The 19955-nt window shown below is 42.0% G+C and overlaps 1 protein-coding gene across 6 annotated transcripts in view; it reads left to right on the top strand.

Annotated features, from left to right (window-relative positions):
* Positions 1 to 19955, top strand: part of SECISBP2L (SECIS binding protein 2 like) — a 44741-nt gene that overhangs the window by 10227 nt on the left and 14559 nt on the right. For all 6 annotated transcript variants that reach the window (XM_034782818.1, XM_034782817.1, XM_034782819.1 and 3 more), the window contains 11 exons: positions 431 to 755; positions 1870 to 2005; positions 4643 to 4878; positions 4968 to 4992; positions 5898 to 6013; positions 9822 to 9953; positions 10465 to 10548; positions 11680 to 11847; positions 12017 to 12158; positions 13558 to 13727; positions 19447 to 19579. In XM_034782818.1, coding sequence (XP_034638709.1) covers positions 431 to 755; positions 1870 to 2005; positions 4643 to 4878; positions 4968 to 4992; positions 5898 to 6013; positions 9822 to 9953; positions 10465 to 10548; positions 11680 to 11847; positions 12017 to 12158; positions 13558 to 13727; positions 19447 to 19579 — 1667 coding nt within the window. The remainder of the gene's footprint in view (positions 1 to 430; positions 756 to 1869; positions 2006 to 4642; positions 4879 to 4967; positions 4993 to 5897; positions 6014 to 9821; positions 9954 to 10464; positions 10549 to 11679; positions 11848 to 12016; positions 12159 to 13557; positions 13728 to 19446; positions 19580 to 19955) is intronic.

The raw sequence follows: 19955 nt of genomic DNA, 5'->3' as shown, positions 1-19955 counted from the left end.
AACTATAAATATATATCAGTGCCTCTAATTTGAAAGTTTGTTATAAATCGCTTTCTGTGTTATGGTGATGATAATTTTTTCTTGACAATTATTTTGTCATAAGATGTTGGTTTCGTCTGGCCTATTTTTTTAATTGCTTAGTATAACATTAACATTCTTTTGCTTCATAAAATTTAAATCTTCAGGTTTGAACAGTTTTGTTTATCACAGTATCTTGTGTATTTTGTACAGTGTCCTTGAATGCAGTTAGAATTACATTATTTCAGTCATGCTCTCAAAATATGTATTATTGCACACAAGGCACTAAGAGTTCATGAAACAGTTTGCACTAATTTCTTTTTCAGAATAAAGGATTGAGTTACTAGTAAACTCACTCTAATTATGTGTAACTATTCAGCAATTTTATTATTTTTCTCTTTTGGTTTTACAGACAATTTCCATTATATAATAATGACATCAGATGGCAGCAGCCAAACCCAAACCCCACAGGACCTTACCTTGCTTATCCTATTATATCTGCTCAACCACCTGTCTCTACAGAGTATACATATTACCAGTTTATGCCAGCCCCATGTGCACAAGTCATGGGTTTCTATCATCCTTTTCCTGCACCCTACTCTGCACCCTTTCAGACAGCAAGTGCTGTAAGTACAGTTACAACTGAATGCACTGATCGCCCAAACCAGCCAGGCCAGGTCTTTCCATTATCCAGACAGCGAAGCAAAAGCAGTAACAGGGGACCAGCTGCGCAAAAGGTAAGCGTGTCATTGTTGAGCCCTAATTAACAGAGCAAATAAAAGAATCATGTGAAAACATCTTTGCACAAAAAACGAACTGCTTTTTGTCCTATATATTCTTGTTCAACAGCATAGGACAAGTATGTATAATAAGATTTTTCTCTACCCTTGGTTTTTTCTGAAGCAGTATAACTTTATATAGTTATAAAGTATAACAGTGATGCTTTAATTTTGCACAATTAGTATTTCAAAGGACAAAACAAGATCATCCTATTGTGACTGTTGTACTATAAGAACCTAGATAGAATATCTGAGGGGTGATGCTGTTGGCTTTAGGGAGCTGGGAGACAGGTTGTTTGTGGGTCGTATATGGCCAACAGCTACTTCGTTGAATGTTGTTGACTGCCACCTAGGATTTTTTTCTCTCTAGCTCTTGGATATTGCACAAGTAATTTTAAAACAGTAGGTCGGTGATTTTTCAACCTTTTTTCATTTGCGGCCCCCTAAAAAATTTCAAATGGAGGTGCGGACCCTTTGGAAATCTTCAACATTATCTGCAGACCACAGATTGAAAACCACTGCAGTAGGTGATCTGTCATGCCAAATGCACTAGGCTGCTTACATTCAACAGCATTTCTGAGGGTTTTATTGGAACACATTTTAGGTACATATATGTCCTAAGAAGCACTGGTTATATTGAAGCAGAAGAAGTCCATTAATATGTTGCACTTAGCTAAAAGGCACTCTGCTTGTGTAGTCATTTGCTTTTGTAGAAATATATTAATTACATTAAACTGCAACATATTGGCATCTAGCATTAGTTGCTTAGGTAATAGTCTCCAAAACTGGTTGGCTTACGGTATAATATAGTATTTGTAGTTCCTTAAACTAAGCTGCATGGAAGATATTGAAAACTTTTTCAAACTGATAGATGCTAGAATGTGATCCAAAATAGTATTAACCTTGTGAACTACTGGAGAACATTACCCATAATACCTTGTTTCAAACAGGTGATTTCTGTAAAGAATCTGTTATTACTTTATAAAAATTGTAATAGCACTAACCAAATGATTTTTAACTGTCGTATTTAAATAATGTCTCGTGTATATATTTGATTAATCTTTTAAAACAGCAACTACAGTTACAGACACACACAAAAAGCAAAAGGGTTCCAGTGAAAAGTGTGGCTATCCAAAAAGAGACCAGTGTATCAGGCCCTGAGAACAGATCAAAAATTGTGCTGTTGGTTGATGCATCTCAGCAAACAGGTAAGATGTCTTTGTGTGTGTGTGTGTGTGTGTGTGTGTGTGCGTGTGTCTGCTAATTAACTGGAACTGCAGCCATACCAATCATGTTTTCTGATCTAGTCAGATCATAAGTTAAAGAGGGTTGGACCTACAAGATGGCTAATGGAGAACTTCAAGAACCAAAGAAATGCTGTTGAACAGTGGTTCTCAAACTGGGGCCACCGCTTGTGTTGTTTACTTGCCCCATCTGCAGGTCCGGCCAATCGCGGCTCCCACTGGCCGCGGTTTGCCGCTGCAGGCCAATGGGAGCTGCCGGAAGCGGCATCCCTCGGCCCACGCTGCTTCCAGCAGCTCCCATTGGCCTGGATCAGTGAACCGTGGCCAGTGGGAGCCGCGATCGGCCAGACCTGCGGACATGGCAGGTAAACAAACCGGCCTGGCCCACCAGGGGCTTTCCCTACACAAGCGGCGGCCCCAGTTTGAGAACCACTGCTGTAGAAAACAAGCGGTTGACTCATTAGTTGGCATTCTTTACTCTCTCAGAACTGAATCAGTGCCACATCATAGGAATGCTGCTGGAGACACACAACTACTCCTAATGATTAAAGGCTCCTTAACCTTCTTTGGGAAAGAAATATTGGGATACACCACTAGTGGCCTGATTAACTTTGACTTGGAATCTTATCTTTCTACCTAATTTCTCTAGTAACTTTAAATTGTACTGTATGGTTTGCTTCCTGTCCTAAACTGTAGTTGCATTGTCTTTGAGCTGCTGTCACATTTCATCCGCAAAATGACTGCCATCAATGGCAGTTGTGATCCCAATAGAACAAATTATGATTATCTGAACGCCTCCAGAGGTAAGAGAGGGCACCCAAAACCTTTAGATGATCAAGGGCATTGGCTCTGCAGACTTTGAAGTCCCCACTCATGGAATCTCAATTTATAGACTGACAGGTGGCTTCTCTAGGACTAAGTTCTGCTGAGTTGAGTTGATATGGAGACTCCAGCTAGCAGTATTTATTAGCTGAAGCCTATGGTGTTGGAGTTGAAAAGACACTCTCAGGACTTGTAAGAAAAAGATGTTTGTAATCACTATTTAGAAAAACTTCCTGAAGCTTGAAATTGCAGATTTTTTTTTTTTTATGAACAGAAAATCTGCCCTCGTTTCTCACCTGCTCATTCAAACTTCTCCACTGTGTGCATTTAATTTGTTGTAAGGTTGCTAATGAATGGTAGGCTGCAAACACTGATTTTACTTTTAGTTTAAGGTAAGAATTATATTTATAGAAATATTGGTAAATTTTTGGGCGGAGTTTGAGGAAAACCCGTGTAAACAATTAAATGGACTCTCCAAATAGCTAGAAAGGTAGGTACTGTATGTGTCAGACTTGTGGCAGGACTGATAATTGGGCTCCTGATATATTTTTGGTGGAGGCTGATTGTCAGAAAGCTTGAAATCTTAAATCTGTAAACATTCTATAGCATGTAGTAAGTCAGTAGGGCAGGTGTGATTTATCATCTTGAAACTTTAATAAATTATATGACTTAACCAGATAAAAACCTAAGTATTGAAGGTTTAACGCTGCTTTCTGCAGAGAAATAGTTCTAAACAAGAACTATTAATGGCATGACAGTAAGCTTTAACTTTGGTAAGATTTGGCATGCATGTGTTAAAACTGGAGCCTATCATTTTATCTAATACTTCATATAGTCTTCCTTTCCCCGCCTGTTTTGAAGGGAAACAGTCAACATCAAGTTCAAAAAATGACCTACCTTTTGCAAAAGTCTTCCTGTCTGGCTGCCTGGGGCCTATATGAAATGAATGGTAATCTGTGTGGTTTCTAATGGTTTCACGCTAATTAGAACTCTTGTTGGCAATTGCAGCAGATACCCCCACTGGACTAATGTTAAGGCACTCTGGGAGGCAGTGTGGAGAAATTGCATTTCTGGTGTCTTCGCTCTATCTGTTCTTTGGCAAACTTCTAGTGGCATCAATCTGGAACTTTTCAGGAGTACTAAAAATCACTGTGTTGGGAGAAGGATAAATCTCTTCCAAGAGTGGTCTTCAGAACTTTTTTTTTTCTTCTTTTTTTAGAGACTAGATAGAAGAGCAGTTCTAAAAACCACACAGTACATTGGATTTGATACAGAAAAAAAATTATTGCAAGGTTTTCTTCATAAATTCAGCTTTATGCATCTTCTGGAATGGTTTTTCTTCACTGTTGTTGCCTGTTCCACTTTTGCCATTATTCCTTTAAATGCAGGAATCCTGCTGTATGAATATTCAGAAACCCAGAATGCAACTTAATGAGAATTTTGGCTTGACAACCTACATGGTGTTACCTAACTCCCTTGTTTTGAAGACTCTTGTTGTTGGCAACAAAACCTGTTTGTTGGCAAATCCCATTGCCAAAAATAGGTTGCATCTTGATCAAGGGGTTGGTTAGTACAACACAAATAGTCTGAAAACTGAATCTTGCTGCTTACTTCATCCAGCACTGTCAGTACATTTCTCTTTTTACTAGGTTGAAACTACCTGGTGCTAAGATTTCTTTTCAGTAGCTTTTGTGTTTTCATCACAAATGTTAATGTATCATTAGTAATATTTTCTGCTTTCCAACAGCAACACAAATGGCTATACTTTTTGTCTTACAGATTTTCCTTCAGAGATAGCTAATAAGTCACTTTCTGAGAGCTCTAGTACAATGCTATGGAAATCAAAAGGCAGGCGAAGACGTGCATCCCATCCTGCTGCAGAGTCCTCCAGTGAACAAGGGGCCAGTGAAGCCGATATTGACAGCGATAGTGGTTACTGCAGTCCTAAACATAGCAACAATCAGGCTGCTGCTGCCGCCATGACTTCAAAAAATACAGATTCTGGTGCAATGAATGTAGGTGAACATTTGTGAAGTGCCAAGGCTGCTGTTGGTTGCTACGATAATAAAAATATTTTACTAAAATGTTCTTCCTTCCTTTTCAGATTGTAGAACCATCAATAAATGCAGGTATAGCTTTTTTTTTAACTTGAAAAAAAAATCTTGAAGCTGTCACATTTGCTGTGTCATAATATATCTTTATTTACATGTTGCTAAGAATATTCCTGTGTCCTTCCTAAATCATTCAGCATAGCCACTACCCCATGCTTCTTCAAATCTCTTCTCAAGACCCATCTGTACTGTCACACTGATGATCAATTGCTCAATAATAATGAATAGGCAGGTGGCCTGATAATGATTCATTAATTGCACTTGTCTCTACCTAAGCTGGGGGGGGGGGGGGGAGTTGAGGCTTTCAGATGATATTCTCAGCTAAGAATACATGCAACCCTTTCACACTTGCTTCCTGTTTCCTTCCCCGTTGTGTTCTACCTTACTTGTCTTATTTTGTTGCTATTTAGAGCATAAGCTGCTTGGATCAGTGACTTTTATTGTATGTTGTACAGAACAGAAAAAGGAAGTTCTTATCCTGATCAGGAGTTTTGAACCCTACTGTAATAATAATGAAAAATAACGAGAGGAATTGTACTAAATTCAGCCCTGAAAACAGTGGGCAGAAAAGCCAATTGGATTGGCTCACTGTCTATAATATGCAACTATTCTAATGAGCCCACTATTGCATTAGATGTTTACCAAGATAATCAAACTTCACTATTGGCAGTTGAGTGCCTGTGGCTGAATTCTGTTCTCAAAAGCAGATTTTTTTTTTTTACCAAATTCTAGAAATCATAATTATGGAACTGAATTTGTAGCAGAGAAGAAACTGTTGCAAGATTCACATCACACTTGGTGTGATCTTTTACTTTGAAGTGACAAATATTCGGTAGTGTATATAATCAAAGTAATACAACTTCTGCTATACTTATTGACTTTTCTTTCATATATTTTTATTTTGAAACTTCTATTTCTTTCAGCTGCCATAAGTTGGACTAATGTAAATTCCCAGGCAACTCAGAAAAAACCTTGGATAGAAAACCCTCATTCATTTTCCAGAGGTGGAAGACCAGCTGAACAGAGAAATAGTTCACAGGTACCTTTGTGTTTTAATTTTAAAACATTATTAATCTCTTGTAAATTGCATCTCTCAAATTATTAAGAATTAACACACAGTAAGCAATGCATTAAAATGAAAATGGAAGTGGAAAGCAAACTTTATATCATGATTTAATCACTCTATGCATTCTATTTATTGCCTTCGTACTTTGGCTGCAAGTACACATTTGGCAATATTCTGCCTAAAATCTCCAGTTAAGGAGGGTCTGTTTATTCTGGGCATGTCAGTAGTGTGTGAAATGGAGACAAGTCTGGAAAGTGTACCATTTAATAACAGAATAATAAGTGCAACGATTTTCAGGTACTATATGGACAATTTAACAGATGCTTTAAACGACGAGTGGAAAATGCTTCCACTTTAGTCTTTGAAAATTGATCAAAATATTTGGGATTTTTTAAAGTTACAAATTTGTTATGGCATTTACATTCTCTGTTCTCATTCTTGTCAATTTATTTGCAGCCATCATGATATATTATATTGGTGCCTTTTATATTGTCAGCATTTCCATTACATTTTCTTTATGCTGCTCTGGTATCTAAGTAGATGGTTTTAAACCAAAAATTGTTCTATGCTAAAATTTATGCAAGGTCTTGACCTAGCATGAAATTCTTATAAAACTTTACTTTGGAATGCTAATAGGTATGTATTGGATAGTTCCCACAAAAAAATCCTATATAAAAAGAGAATGCCCTTTTTAACTTGGACCGTCTTGCAATTTTTTTTGTTTTTGTTTTGTTTTGAAATCTGAAACAAGCTGCTGTCTGTGCTAAGGCAGCAGTCTTGCATCAGGATCCAACAGCACAGCCCTTCATGTGTGGCCTAAAATGGCCACTCATTTACATTTAGACTGGAGGTATTGGAAGCGAAGTATGTGTACACAAGAAGATACTTAGTCTTGTTTGGTGCACACTGACGGGTTCACTATTTTCTCTCCTTTGTCAGCAAAAGTGTATGTCATACCTATTGCTAACACAACAATATGTATTAAGCACATGGTATAAATATTCAACATATGAAGGTTGAGCAGTTATGCCAACTAAACTATATTGTTTTCCCCACAATACTGTTCACTGGTATATCCCACGATACCTTGGAACGGACCACTCAGCATTTAGCATAAGCGGATAGGAAAACTGTCAAAGACCAAATACATTGATACTCTCTGCTCGTTCAAGCTGCGGGGGTACCTTTACGGACCAGTACCTGGAATGCTAGTTAGTATCCAAAACAAAGATCAGAAAGGAACAAAACAACAAGTTAAGGGACTGGTGGGTTGAATCTGGGTGACGTATGAAGTGTTTTCTAACTGGTAAGCAACCATTCTATAAATACAAGCAGTCTTTGGGTGTATCTTTGAAGTACACCTTATGCAGAAGGTGAACATGCTGTTAGATGATAAGAACAAGGACATGTACAGTGTCTCCTTTTTTTGTATTGTACTGTTTTGTCTTTAGATAATACATTTGACTAGGTTTGGTTATTTGGGCTCCTGAACATTTTCATAACGAATCAAATGTAATCAATCACTTAGCTATACAATTAATCAATACCTTAATCTTTGTGTATGTGAAAATTGGAAGTTGACTGCCCCATAATCTTCTAGGAATACAGCGGTTCTCAGTTGTTATAATCTATTCTAGTAATTTGAGTCAGCTCAAGTTTTTCTGGCCACAATTTTACATGGACTGGTGCTTTTGGATAATCTGGGGGAGAAGGAAGAGAATTGGCTTTCTTTTACTCCCACAGATATTTCACATCACTTTTATTTAATCCCACAGACTAAGTGCCAAATTAAGCTCAGGGAGCTATAAAATACACCTCACTTTGCCAGCCAAGCTCATTGCAACTGAAGGAGGAGTTGATCTTCGAACAGCTTCTGCCCTTTGTTCTACTAAGAGGGCGGATTTAATTTGCACCCAGGTCCATTGGCAGTGAGAGCTCAGTCAGAAAATGGTCATGTGTTTGGAATCTGTGGCATGCTCCCTTTTTAGCCAGCCCTCCCATGCCTAGCACTGTGCTGAACTTCAGCCTTATAAAGGGAGTTTAAGGAGTTTTTATGCATTTGCAACACAGTTTCCTCGTGCATTTCCCACCCCCAAGGTACCTCTGTGCACATTCATGTCCTTGTAAGCTTCCTGAGAACGTAGCTCTTTCTGCACATAGGGTGGCTTGTGGGATTGGCTTGTGGGGAAGGTGGGGAGGGTCCAGTAAAATAGGTTTTGTGAGGTTTTTTTGGTCTGTTTGGTCCAACCATGGTCAGTTAAGAGAAGATTCTGAGAAGTCACCAAGTGGCCTCTTGTAGTTACCTCCTCTTAGTTCCCTCCGAAAGGGCCCTGTTAGCAAACTGTTCCTGCAGTTTGGAGAGCAGGTAAGCAGCTATTTTTGAGATGGATTCAATGCTCATAATTTTAAAAAATTTGTATTGTACATGTTCAGCATGCCATTATCACACTTAGTTCTCATCGCTGCACCTTAAACCTTCGCCAGCTTAAGGGTAAAACTCTGAAGTCAGCGGCGGATTTGCATCTCCAGTGCCAAAGTTCACAGCGTCACCACTCTCATTTTACTAGCTCATCAGGAACAATGTTTAGCATTGCGTATATTTAGATGTTACATCACAATGGCTCTTTCAACTCAGTTTGTAACTGCATCAGTTCAGTCTTCAGTTCTAATATTCCTATGTCAACTATTCAGTGGTAGAACAACCTTAGCATTTTGCAGAGGGCAAGGAAAACAGCATTATCATATGATGATACCTCTATGTGCCCAGCCTGAACAGCTGTATTGGAGGGCACATGTCAGGAAAAATACATTCAGTTGGAGTATTTGGTTTCTATATTCAAAACTATTTTAGCAAGAAAAAGGTCTACAAAATGAGTGAAAGCTGATACTCTTCCTTATAATTCTTGGTCTCCAATATCAGAGGAGCCCACAGAAGACCACAACTGTGGTGTTTTAGATAAGGCCTGTCTTGTTCACTGGTATTCAGAAGGAGTGGAAGCTCAGATTATTTCATTCTCACGTCGCCTATTCTGTAATACTGAGGGTGAATATGAAGAGTTTAAAGCGGAACTTTGAATGTCTTTGCTTCTGTTACCTTGTGTAACTAATTGCATATGTATGAGAAGCATATAATGGGTGAATTATATCTTCTTCCAAATGCAAATATAGAATTTGAAAAGGTTTAGTTCATTCCATAAAAGTTGTTGTAAAAAATGTACATTGCAGATATATAGTATGTATGTAGGTGTTGCTGAAATTAAATAAAGATTATAAATGAATTACTCATGTTAACAGTTCAGCTGATGAATACTTTTAAAGGGATGCTGTCTAGTCATAGAACAGTAACAGTTTACATGAGTGCTTATAAAAAAAAAATTTTAGTTTTCGTTCTTAAACTTTATCCTGTTATTTTCAAAAAGATCAGTCAATTTCACTTTCTTTCATGCATTAGTGTAGTATTTCAGAGAAGGATGAAATGTAAAATATAAACAATCAGCCTTAGTGATAAAAAAATAAAATTAAAATTTTAATATTCCAAAGCATTTTTTATCTATGGTCCCACCTGTAGTATATGATTAGAATTATAAACTCTGCCTTTCAATCAAATATTTTCATTTTAAAAAATGCACACACCTCATAGGTAATGTAGCTTATTTTGTAAAAATCAATTTTAACTGGTCTTTTTTTCCATTAGTATAATTGAGTAGCTAGCATGAATGCATTACAGATCTATACCACTTTTAATTCTAAAACACTAAGAACTCTTTCCTTGATTTGTAAGTCTGGTTTCAGATGCAGGGGACAAAGCACATCTTCAGAAAGAAGGCAAAAACTTCAGAAGCGACACGAGAAGCCTTTAACCACAAGCCAATCAAGCAGAGCAGAACAAAGTCCCAAACCCTTGTACTTTGAGGTATTTTTTTTTTTTGTGTTCACATCACTGTTAGAATTTCAATATGACAAGAATAAAACATTGAACTGGTGATAGTTGCCTCGTGACATCTCTTCTTGCTGAAAACTAATTCTAAAGTTCCACAATGTGATAAAATACACTGATTTCTCACAATACTATATGTATTGCCTCTGTAGTTTAGGTCTGCTATGTGTACTTTCTGATTTTATATTAAACTCAGTTAAATTTTGAAACTAGTGTAGTAGATTTCCAGTTTACTTTTTGCTGCAATTTTTATAGAATGTAAAAGTTAACTAAATTCAGTGCTTTTCTCTAATATTGCAGGGATTTCTTTAACATAATATACTACTCAAAATATGTACAATATTATTTTTACCATTGGATACATGTACTGGATACTTCACTTATAGCCTTGGCCATTCAAGTTAATGACCTTGGTCTTTTGGTGTGTGGTGGGTTTTTACCCAAGTTGTAGGGCACTGTGACTTTTAATCCTCAATTCTTCAATTAGGATGAAGATGAATTTCCAGAGTTAAATAGTGACAGTGGAAGTGGCAAAGGTGGTAACATTCAGCAAAAATTTTCACCAAAAGTAGTAAGTAAAGACTTTTTTTATTCTTGATATTTATTTTTAAGGTGAAGACAATTTCTGATTAGTGTTACCTGAATTTGCATTCCCCGTTTGCATGAATCTGTCTGGTCTATTGCAGTATTTACAAGGTCACAATGGTGGAATTTTTTTAAAAGCATATACAACACACATTACTATAGACTTTGTTATGGAAATATTTTTCCAATGGTCTTTTAACTAAAATAGCAATGTCAGAGAAAACCATATTGTCAAGAAGCCAAGACTTGGATTCTCCCCCTTCTCTCTTCCTCCCCCTTCCCCCCCCCCATTGCTACTTTATAACTGTGGAGGAACCACATGTGTATAGAATACCTATTCATTGGTAGATTACATAAAAAACATCATCCCAGAATGTTTGCTTTTTTTTTTTTTTTGCTTTGCAACAGTGTTACACTGTTGACTCATATTTAACTTGTGGTCCACTATGACCCCCAGATCCCTTTCCACTATGACCCCCAGATCCCTTTCCACCGTACTCCTTCCTAGGCAGTCATTTCCCATTTTGTATGTGTGCAACTGATTGCTCCTTCCTAAATGGAGTACTTTGTATTTGTCCTTATCGAATTTCATCCTATTTACTTCTGGAGAAATGGTCTGATCATTTTGAATTGTAATCCTACCCTCCAAAGCACTTGCAACCCCTCCCAGCTTGGCAAACTTTATAAGTGTACTCTCTATGCCATTATCTAAATCATTGATGAAGATTTTGAACTAATCCCTGCGGGACCTCACGCATTATGCCCTTCCAGCATGACTGTGAACCACTGATAAATACTCTCTGGGAACGGTTTTCCAACTAGTTTTGCACCCACCTTATAGTAGCTCCATCTAGGTTGAATTTTCCTAGTTTGTTTGACATGTAACATGTCTCTCACTATAAAGATTAAGTACTCCACAAAACTAATTTAGCTATATCCTCATGCATACTGTGACTTATGTCACAGCTGTATGTTACTTGTTTGGTAGGTAGTATATCTACTAAATGGACTAGTTCTCTACTTTGCATAATTCTTTTGCTACTGTCTCAGATAAATAATTCCTTTTCTATTTTAAAAGCTTGTAATTATGTTTATACTCTTTCTTCTGCAACCTTAGCTGGATGATTTACCTGAAAATTCTCCAATCAATATAGTCCAAACTCCAATTCCTATTACAACCTCTGTACCCAAACGTGCAAAAAGTCAAAAGAAGAAAGCCTTGGCAGCAGCACTTGCCACAGCTCAAGAATATTCAGAAATAAGTATGGAGCAGAAGAAACTCCAGGTCTGTTACATTTTCAAGTAGTAATTGCTAGGGGAGGAATAACCATCATCAGACAGCATTCCTTCATACACTGTTATAGCAACAATGTCTGTTTAAAATCGATGCTGTCTTCTACTGATCATTCTTAAAAAGACATAAAGGTGAACGGTGTCTTGTGTTCATGTAACAGGAGGCTTTATCCAAAGCAGCTGGGAAGAAGAGTAAAGCTCCTGTGCAGCTAGACTTAGGGGATATGTTAGCAGCGCTTGAGAAACAGCAACAAGCAATGAAAGCCCGTCAGCTCACCAATACCAGGCCCCTCTCATACACAGGTAATTCCACATGCCCACCCATTAGGGTTGCCACCTGTCTAATCGCGCAAACCCAAAGATCCTTGCCCTGCCCCTTCCCTGAGAACATGCCCTGCCCGCCCCTTCTCCGAGGTCCTGCCCCCTGCTCACTCCATTCCCCTTCCCTCCGTTGCTCACTCTCCCCCACCCTCCCTCACTCACTTTCACCAGTTTGGGGCAGGGAGCTAGGGTGCAGGCTTTGGGGGAGAGATGAGATGTGGGGTGCAGGCTCTGGGAAGGAGTTTGGGTGTGGCTGGGATCAGCTTCTGGGAGGGAGTTTGGGTGGGGGGCAGGCTCTGGGAGGGAGATGGGATGCGGGGTGCCGGCTCTGGGAGGTAGTTTGAGTGTGGGAGAGGGTGTGGGGTCAGGTTCTTGGAGGGAGTTTGGATGGGGGTGCAGGGTCGGACTTTGGGAGGGAGTTTGGGTGCGGGCTCTAGGCTGGGGCAGGAAGTTGGGGTCAGGGGGTCCGCGCTTACCTCGGGCAGCTCCCGAAAGTGACCGACACACCCCTGTGGCAGCAGCTCCTAGGCGGGGGGCCCAAGGGGTCCCCGCGCACCACTGCCCACAGGCACCACCCCCCACAGCTCCCATTGGCTGCAGTTCCTGGCCAATGGGAGCTGCGGAGTCAGCGCTTGGGTTGGGGGCTGCAGGATGTGCCGGCCGTTTTCTGAGAGCGGTACAGAGCGAGGGCAGGCAGCCTTAGCTCTGTTGTGCTGCCAGGGGCCACCAGGCCCTTTTTAAATTGCCCCCTTTGCCTGAACACTTATTAAAGTGCTATTGTATAAAGTACTATGAACCGCCTCTGGGAAATAGAGGAACAAAATGCACTTTTTGTATTCCCTAATTTGCAAGGAGTCTTCCATTCATAAATACTGACCAGCAAAATTGTATCTAACAAAGTGCTGTAAAGAACTTTGATGTAGGCTTCATTTTAAAATGCATTTTTTTTTTTTTTTGGCCTGTTGCTATACAGTAAAATCTTTTCTTCCAAATAATGTCAGTTAAATTCTACCTTCCTTCTTAATTTGTCGTACTATTATAACTAACAAGTATTTACAGATTACATATTCATGTCTAGAAAAATGATATTTACATGTCATTTGAGACAAACTCCATTTTACTCTTAAATGTGATGTCTAGCCTTCTTTTTCTCCTGGAATGAGTAGTCAGTTTCCTAAAACATGAGGCTAAATTGAAGAAATATATAAATATGAAAACATCAACATTTGGTGATGTAACTTTCTTGTCATAACCTCCCCCTTCCCCTGCAAAAGGAAGGAAAATGTACTTGGTGAGAATTCGTTAGTGGAAATTTTGAAAGTGTCTGGGCTTTCTTTCAGTAGTATCTTTTAGTGAGACTATCTTTCTTGCCTACATTTAGTTGGCGGTGGTGCACCTTTTCATACCAAAGAATCTACCAACAGAAAGTCATTAACTAAAGGACAGCCATCTGTGGGTTGTCTTAATCCTTTGGACTCAACTGCTCCAAAAGTAAAAAGAGGGAAAGAGAGAGAAATTTCCAAACTAAAGCGCCCGACAGCACTTAAAAAGGTAAACCATGCAACTGTTTTGGGACTGTCTTGATCCAAGTATCAAGATTAACAAATAACCATGACTAACAATTCTCTTAATAATGTTTTAGTTGTGGCCTAGTGGGATTGGGATTCATGAACTCCTGAATTGTGATGCTCTGATCTTTAGGACAGTTGGGGACCAACTTGCCCCTAAAGGAATAGTTCTCTAGCAGCTCTTACTGATTGCTGGAGTACAGCATGCTTCTGACATATCCCTAGGGCCTTGTCTACACTACGAGAGTAGTTCGATTTTACTTAAATCGAATATTTGGAATCGATATTGCAAAGTCGAACGTGTGTGTCCACACTAAGGACAGTAATTCGACTTTGTGAGTCCACACTAACGGGGAAAGCGTCGACATTGGAAGCGGTGCACTGAGGGCAGCTATCCCACAGTTCCCGGAGTCCCCGCCGCCCATTGGAATTCTGGGTGGAGCCGCAAATGCCTTCTGGGTAAAAAAAAAAAAGGGGCCAGGGTGCTTTTGGGTAACTGTCGTCATCCGTCCATCACTCCCGCCCTCCCTCCCTCCCTGAAAGCGCCGGCGGGAAATCATTTCGCGCACTTTTCAAGTCATTGACAGCGCGGACGCCACAGCACTGTGAGCATGGAGCCCGCTGCAACCATCGCTGCAGTTGTGGCCGCTCTCAACGCCTCGCAGCTTATCATACAGGTTGCCCTGAGGCAGATGCAGAAAAGTCAGGCGAGGAGGCTACGTCAACGCGGTGATGGCCTGAAGTCTGAGAGTAGCACAGACCTCTCAGAAAGCAGGGGACCCAGCGCCGAGGACATCACGGTGGCAATGGGTCATGTTGATGCTGTGAAACGGCGATTCTGGGCACGGGAAACAAGCACTGAGTGGTGGGACCGCATAGTGCTGCAGGTCTGGGATGAATCACAGTGGCTGCGAAACTTCCGCATGCGGAAGGGAACTTTCCTTGAACTTTGTGAGTTGCTGTCCCCTGCCCTGAAGCGCAATGACACCCGGATGCGAGCAGCCCTGACTGTCCAGAAGCGAGTGGCCATAGCCCTCTGGAAGCTTGCAACGCCTGACAGCTACCGGTCAGTCGCGAGCCAGTTTGGGGTGGGCAAATCTACCGTGGGGGTTGTTGTGATGCAAGTAGCCAAGGCAATCGTTGATGTACTGCTGCCAAAGGTAGTGACCCTGGGAAACTTGGAGGCGATCATAGATGGCTTCGCAGCGATGGGATTCCCAAACTGCGGTGGGGCCATAGATGGAACTCACATCCCTATCCTGGCACCGGACCACCAGGCCAGCCAGTACATTAACAGAAAGGGCTACTTTTCCATGGTGCTGCAAGCACTGGTGGACCACAGGGGACGTTTTACCAACATCAATGTCGGATGGCCGGGCAAGGTTCATGACGCTCGTGTTTTCAGGAACTCTGGTCTGTTTAGACGGCTGCAGCAAGGTATTTACTTCCCGGACCACAAAATAACTGTTGGGGATGTGGAGATGCCTATAGTGATCCTCGGGGACCCAGCCTACCCGCTAATGCCCTGGCTCATGAAGCCCTATACAGGTGCCCTGGACACTGAAAAAGAACTCTTCAACTACCGGCTGAGCAAGTGCAGAATGGTGGTGGAGTGTGCTTTTGGACGTCTCAAGGGGAGATGGAGAAGCTTGCTGACTCGCTGTGATCTCAGCGAAACCAATATCCCCATTGTTATAGCAGCTTGCTGTGTGCTCCACAATCTCTGTGAGAGCAAGGGGGAGACCTTTATGGCGGGGTGGGAGGTTGAGGAAATTAGCCTGGCTGCTGATTACTCACAGCCAGACAGCCGGGCGATTAGAAGAGACCAGCGGGAAGCGCTGTGCATCCGGGAGGCTTTGAAAGCAAAGTTCCTGAGTGAGCAGGGTAACCTGTGACTTTCTAATTTTGTGTACAGAGAAGCCTTCACCCCACTTCCAACACACGTTTCAAAATAAAAATAGTTCTACTTTGTTAAAGCACACCGTTTTCTTTAATACTGTTTTCGCGGGAATTTTTTAAAACTGGGACGCAGACTGTGGTGCGGAGCGGGTGTAGTGTAGTCGCGCGAATGCAGCTTCTAAACTCAAGGACTGACAGGCTCCGCTGCGGTGGGATGGTTCTTTCAACGGAGCCTGTCACCCCTCCTGATACGGACTGTGTGTATGGGGGGTCTATGTGAGTTTGTGGCAGGGGGGGGACGGTTACAGATCCCCTGCTGTGTGGCTCTGTGATCCTGCCTAAGGACCGCCGCTTAAGATCTCTAACTGCCCTCCCCTGACACAAAGTCACAGAGCAACCCACCCCCCACCACATAACATGAAAAGAACCTCCCAGACTAACCAGGGTAAGTAGTCACTGCATCACTGCACTATGTATGTGCCCTGCTGCTGTGCCTGCCCCCGACTATGTACCCTGCCAAAGGTGACTGTCCTGTCCAATTACCAACCCCCTTTCCCCCCCCCCCCCCCAAAAGAACATGATGGAAACAGTAGTTAACAGAAACATATTTTTTATTATCAACTACACATGGGACTGGGAAGTGAAACTTGGACGGGGGCTTGTGTCAGGCGGGAAGGAAAGAACTTGTCAAACTTTGGGGAATGAGAGCCTTCTGCTGCTCGAGCTCTCTGCAGGGGTGGAGTGAGAGTTAGCAGGGACTCTGCCGCCTCTCCTTCTGTGCACTTTGGGTGAAGGGAGTATGGGACTTGGTGGCGGGGGAGGGCGGTTAGAGATGGACTGCAGCGGGGCTCTGTCCTCCTGCCTCCGTTCCTGCAGAACATCCACAAGGCGCCGGAGCGTGTCCGTTTGCTCCCTCAGTAGTCCAAGCAGGGTTTGAGTCGCCTGCTGGTCTTCCTGACGCCACCTCTCCTCCCGATCCATGTTGGCTTGGTGCATTTGGGACAAGTTCTCCCGCCACTGGGTCTGCTGTGCTGCCTGTGCTCTGGAGCAGGCTATAAGCTCGGAGAACATGTCCTCCCGTGTCCTCTTCTTCTTATGCCTAATCCTCCCTAGCCTCTGGGAGTGTGATGACAGGCTAGGTTGTGAGACAGTCGCAGATGGGGCTGTGGGAATGGGAAAAAGGGAGTGAATTCCTCAGAAAGATAAATGTAGTTGTGAACAAAAAACATAGTCTTTCTCTGTGAACAGGACCATGCACAGCACCTATCACATGCGCACTCAGCACAAGGTCGAATTCTCGGCCTTCGCATTCAGTGTCTGGGGTTTTGCAGAGCACTTTTGAGAACCCTGTCAGGACAACGGAATTGCTCTTGCACGCAGACATGGTAAGCCGTAGATTCGTGGCAGCTTAAAACTTTAATATTAGCAATGGCCTCATTTCACATTGAAATCAATGTCGGTCCCTGCTGCCAGCAATCCGGCAAGCAGGAAGTCTGCTCCTGTCCCACACCCTCGCGGCTGTCCCCGGGAACGATCCCTTTCGGCTGACCCTCTCCCGCCTCCACCGCGTGGCTGCAAACCAGCGGTTACAGTTCTGTAAAGGAACGGTAAAGCAGTCCCAACACTAACATTCCCCTACCTCATTCAAAGCAGGTCATCATGAGCGACATCACCCTCATGAGGATCTCTGAGAGCGACAGATAGAGAATGCTCCGGGAAAGCCTTCAAAGACCAGGGCCGTATGCCGCCATGCTGTGCCAAGCAATGATTCCAGAGTACTTGCTAGTCTCGTGGCGCGGCAACGTGTCCTACTACGGAGGACCCAATAAGGCCGCTCTCCCCAAGAACCTAATGCAGCGGATTTCAAATTACCTGCAGGAGAGCTTCCTTGAGATGTCCCAGGAGGATTTCTGCTCCATCCCCGGACATATAGACCGCATCTTACTGTAGCTGCAGTAGCAGGGACTAAACAGTAGAGCGGCTTGGGCAGGACAATCATGCAAAACCGGACATTGCTAGATTTTTTTCAAATAGTTGCACTGCCCATGACTGAACCGTTAAGTTAATCAAACTAATCATGAGAAACCCATTTTTTAAATTGTTAATAATCATGTTCTGTTACAAATAAATGTTTAGATGTTTACAACACTTACTGGATGATCCTTCACCAGATTCTGTGTCCGGGGTAACGGCTGGGGAGGGTTGGTAGGGGATCTCTGTAAGGGTGATGAAGAGATCCTGGCTGTCGGGGAAATCAGCGTTGTGAGCGCTGTCGACTGCCTCGTCCTCCTCATCTCCTTCCTCATCTTCCCCGTCCGCTAACATGTCCGAGGATCCGGCCGTGGACACTATCCCATCCTCAGAGTCCACAGTCAGTGGTGGGGTAGTGGTGGCGGCCGCACCGAGGATGGAATGCAGTGCCTCGTAGAAACGGGATGTCTGGGGATGGGATCCGGAGCGTCCGTTTGCCTCTTTGGTCTTCTGGTAGCCTTGCCTCAGCTCCTTGATTTTCACGCGGCACTGCGTTACATCCCGGCTGTATCCTCTCTCTGCCATGTCTTTAGAGATCTTCTCATAGATCTTTGCATTCCGTCTTTTGGATCGCAGCTCGGAAAGCACGGACTCATCGCCGCACACAGCGATGAGATCCAAGACTTCCCGATCAGTCCATGCTGGGGCCCTCTTTCTATTCTGAGATTGCACTGCCATCAGTGCTGGAGAGCTCTGCATCGTTGCCAGTGCTGCTGAGCTCGCCACGATGTCCAGACAGGAAATGAGATTCAAACTGGCCAGACAGGAAAAGGAATTCAAATTCAAATTTTCCCGGGGCTTTTCCTGTGTGGCAGTTCAGAACATCCGAGCTCTTACTGCTGTCCAGAGCGTCAACAGAGTGGTGCACTGTGGGATAGCTCCTGGAGCTATTAGCGTCGATTTCCATCCACACCTAGCCTAATTCGACATGGCCATGTCGAATTTAGCGCTACTCCCCTCGTCGGGGAGGAGTACAGAAGTCGAATTAAAGAGACCTCTATGTCGAACTAAATACCTTCGCGGTGTGGACGGGTGCAGGGTTAATTCGATGTAACGGCGCTAACTTCGACATAAACGCCTAGTGTAGACCAGGCCTAGAACAGACCCAGCACTGGGTTGTGTGTCTGGTGAAGGGTGGGAGAGGAAACAGAAGCAAGTGATTTATAGACTGACAGTCCAGGGAATGCAACAAAGCTGATAATCTGGCACATATTTTTCATTATTCATTACAGTATTGGCATCTGTCATTGATACAGTAAATGATAAAATATCAAAGATAAAGGCTAATAGCCATATAGTCTCAGCACTTTGTATTGTGGTGCTTTTTGATGCTTTTCAAAACAATTTCCAGACACAATGATAAGATTTTGTTGCAATTTTATTGCATTCTTGCATCAGGTGTGTTTATAAGAGTGGGGGTGGGTTGTGGTGACAAAGATGAATGCTTTTCACCAAATAGAAGTTTGAAAGAGTGTTTGGAAAGTATTTTAAACAAAAGCTATGAAAAAACCTTTCCTGCAACACTACTACTCTAAAAATACTCTGGTATTGTGGTGTTGCCTTATTGCAACTACTAAAATGAAGAGTGCCATTTCTCATCCATCAAACAGATTTAAAATGTGTCGTTTAGGTTCACTTTCAGGAACAAAAAGGCTCTAAAACAAACTATTATTTTTTCCCTATTTCTGTGTGAGGGAAGCTTCTCACGTCATTGTAGCAATCTGTAATACTTACAGGTTTCAATTGATTGAAAACTAGTACCTTGTTCCTAGATTATTTTAAAAGAGAGAGAAGAAAAGAAAGGACGCTTATCTGCAGATCACAGTCTTCTGGGATCTGATGAACAGAAAGAGGTGCCCGTATGTTTGACTGATGACCAGTCTCAGGAGTTAACCTCTCAAGAAGGTAAGAGTCTTCTCTTGTTTTAGGATTTTTAAAAATAATTGTTTTAAATTGAAGTATTTATACATTTTTTTTTAAATTTTCTGGATTGCTTTTATTTTCAACATGTAACAAAGTCCGCTACCATTAGCTTGTTGTTCATTTTATGATCAGCTATTTCCCTTATGAAAGAATGGAAATTAGATGAAAAAGACCTATTTGAGGCCATTTTGTCCATCTCTCAACTATTCAAGATTCTCATGTGCTTTGTCAGGTCTAATTTTTTCAAATAAATCAGTCTTCCACTTTCCATTTGAGACGCTTTCTCTGTAATAGACCTTAATTTGGAAGCTTTTCTGATATTTAGCCATAACCTAAACTTACTCAGTGTCACCTATTT

This window comes from Trachemys scripta, chromosome 10, assembly GCF_013100865.1.
Source record: "Trachemys scripta elegans isolate TJP31775 chromosome 10, CAS_Tse_1.0, whole genome shotgun sequence".
Classification (NCBI taxonomy): domain Eukaryota; kingdom Metazoa; phylum Chordata; order Testudines; family Emydidae; genus Trachemys; species Trachemys scripta.
Note: the sequence above shows the minus strand (reverse complement) of the source record. Positions and strands in the feature narration are given on the sequence as shown.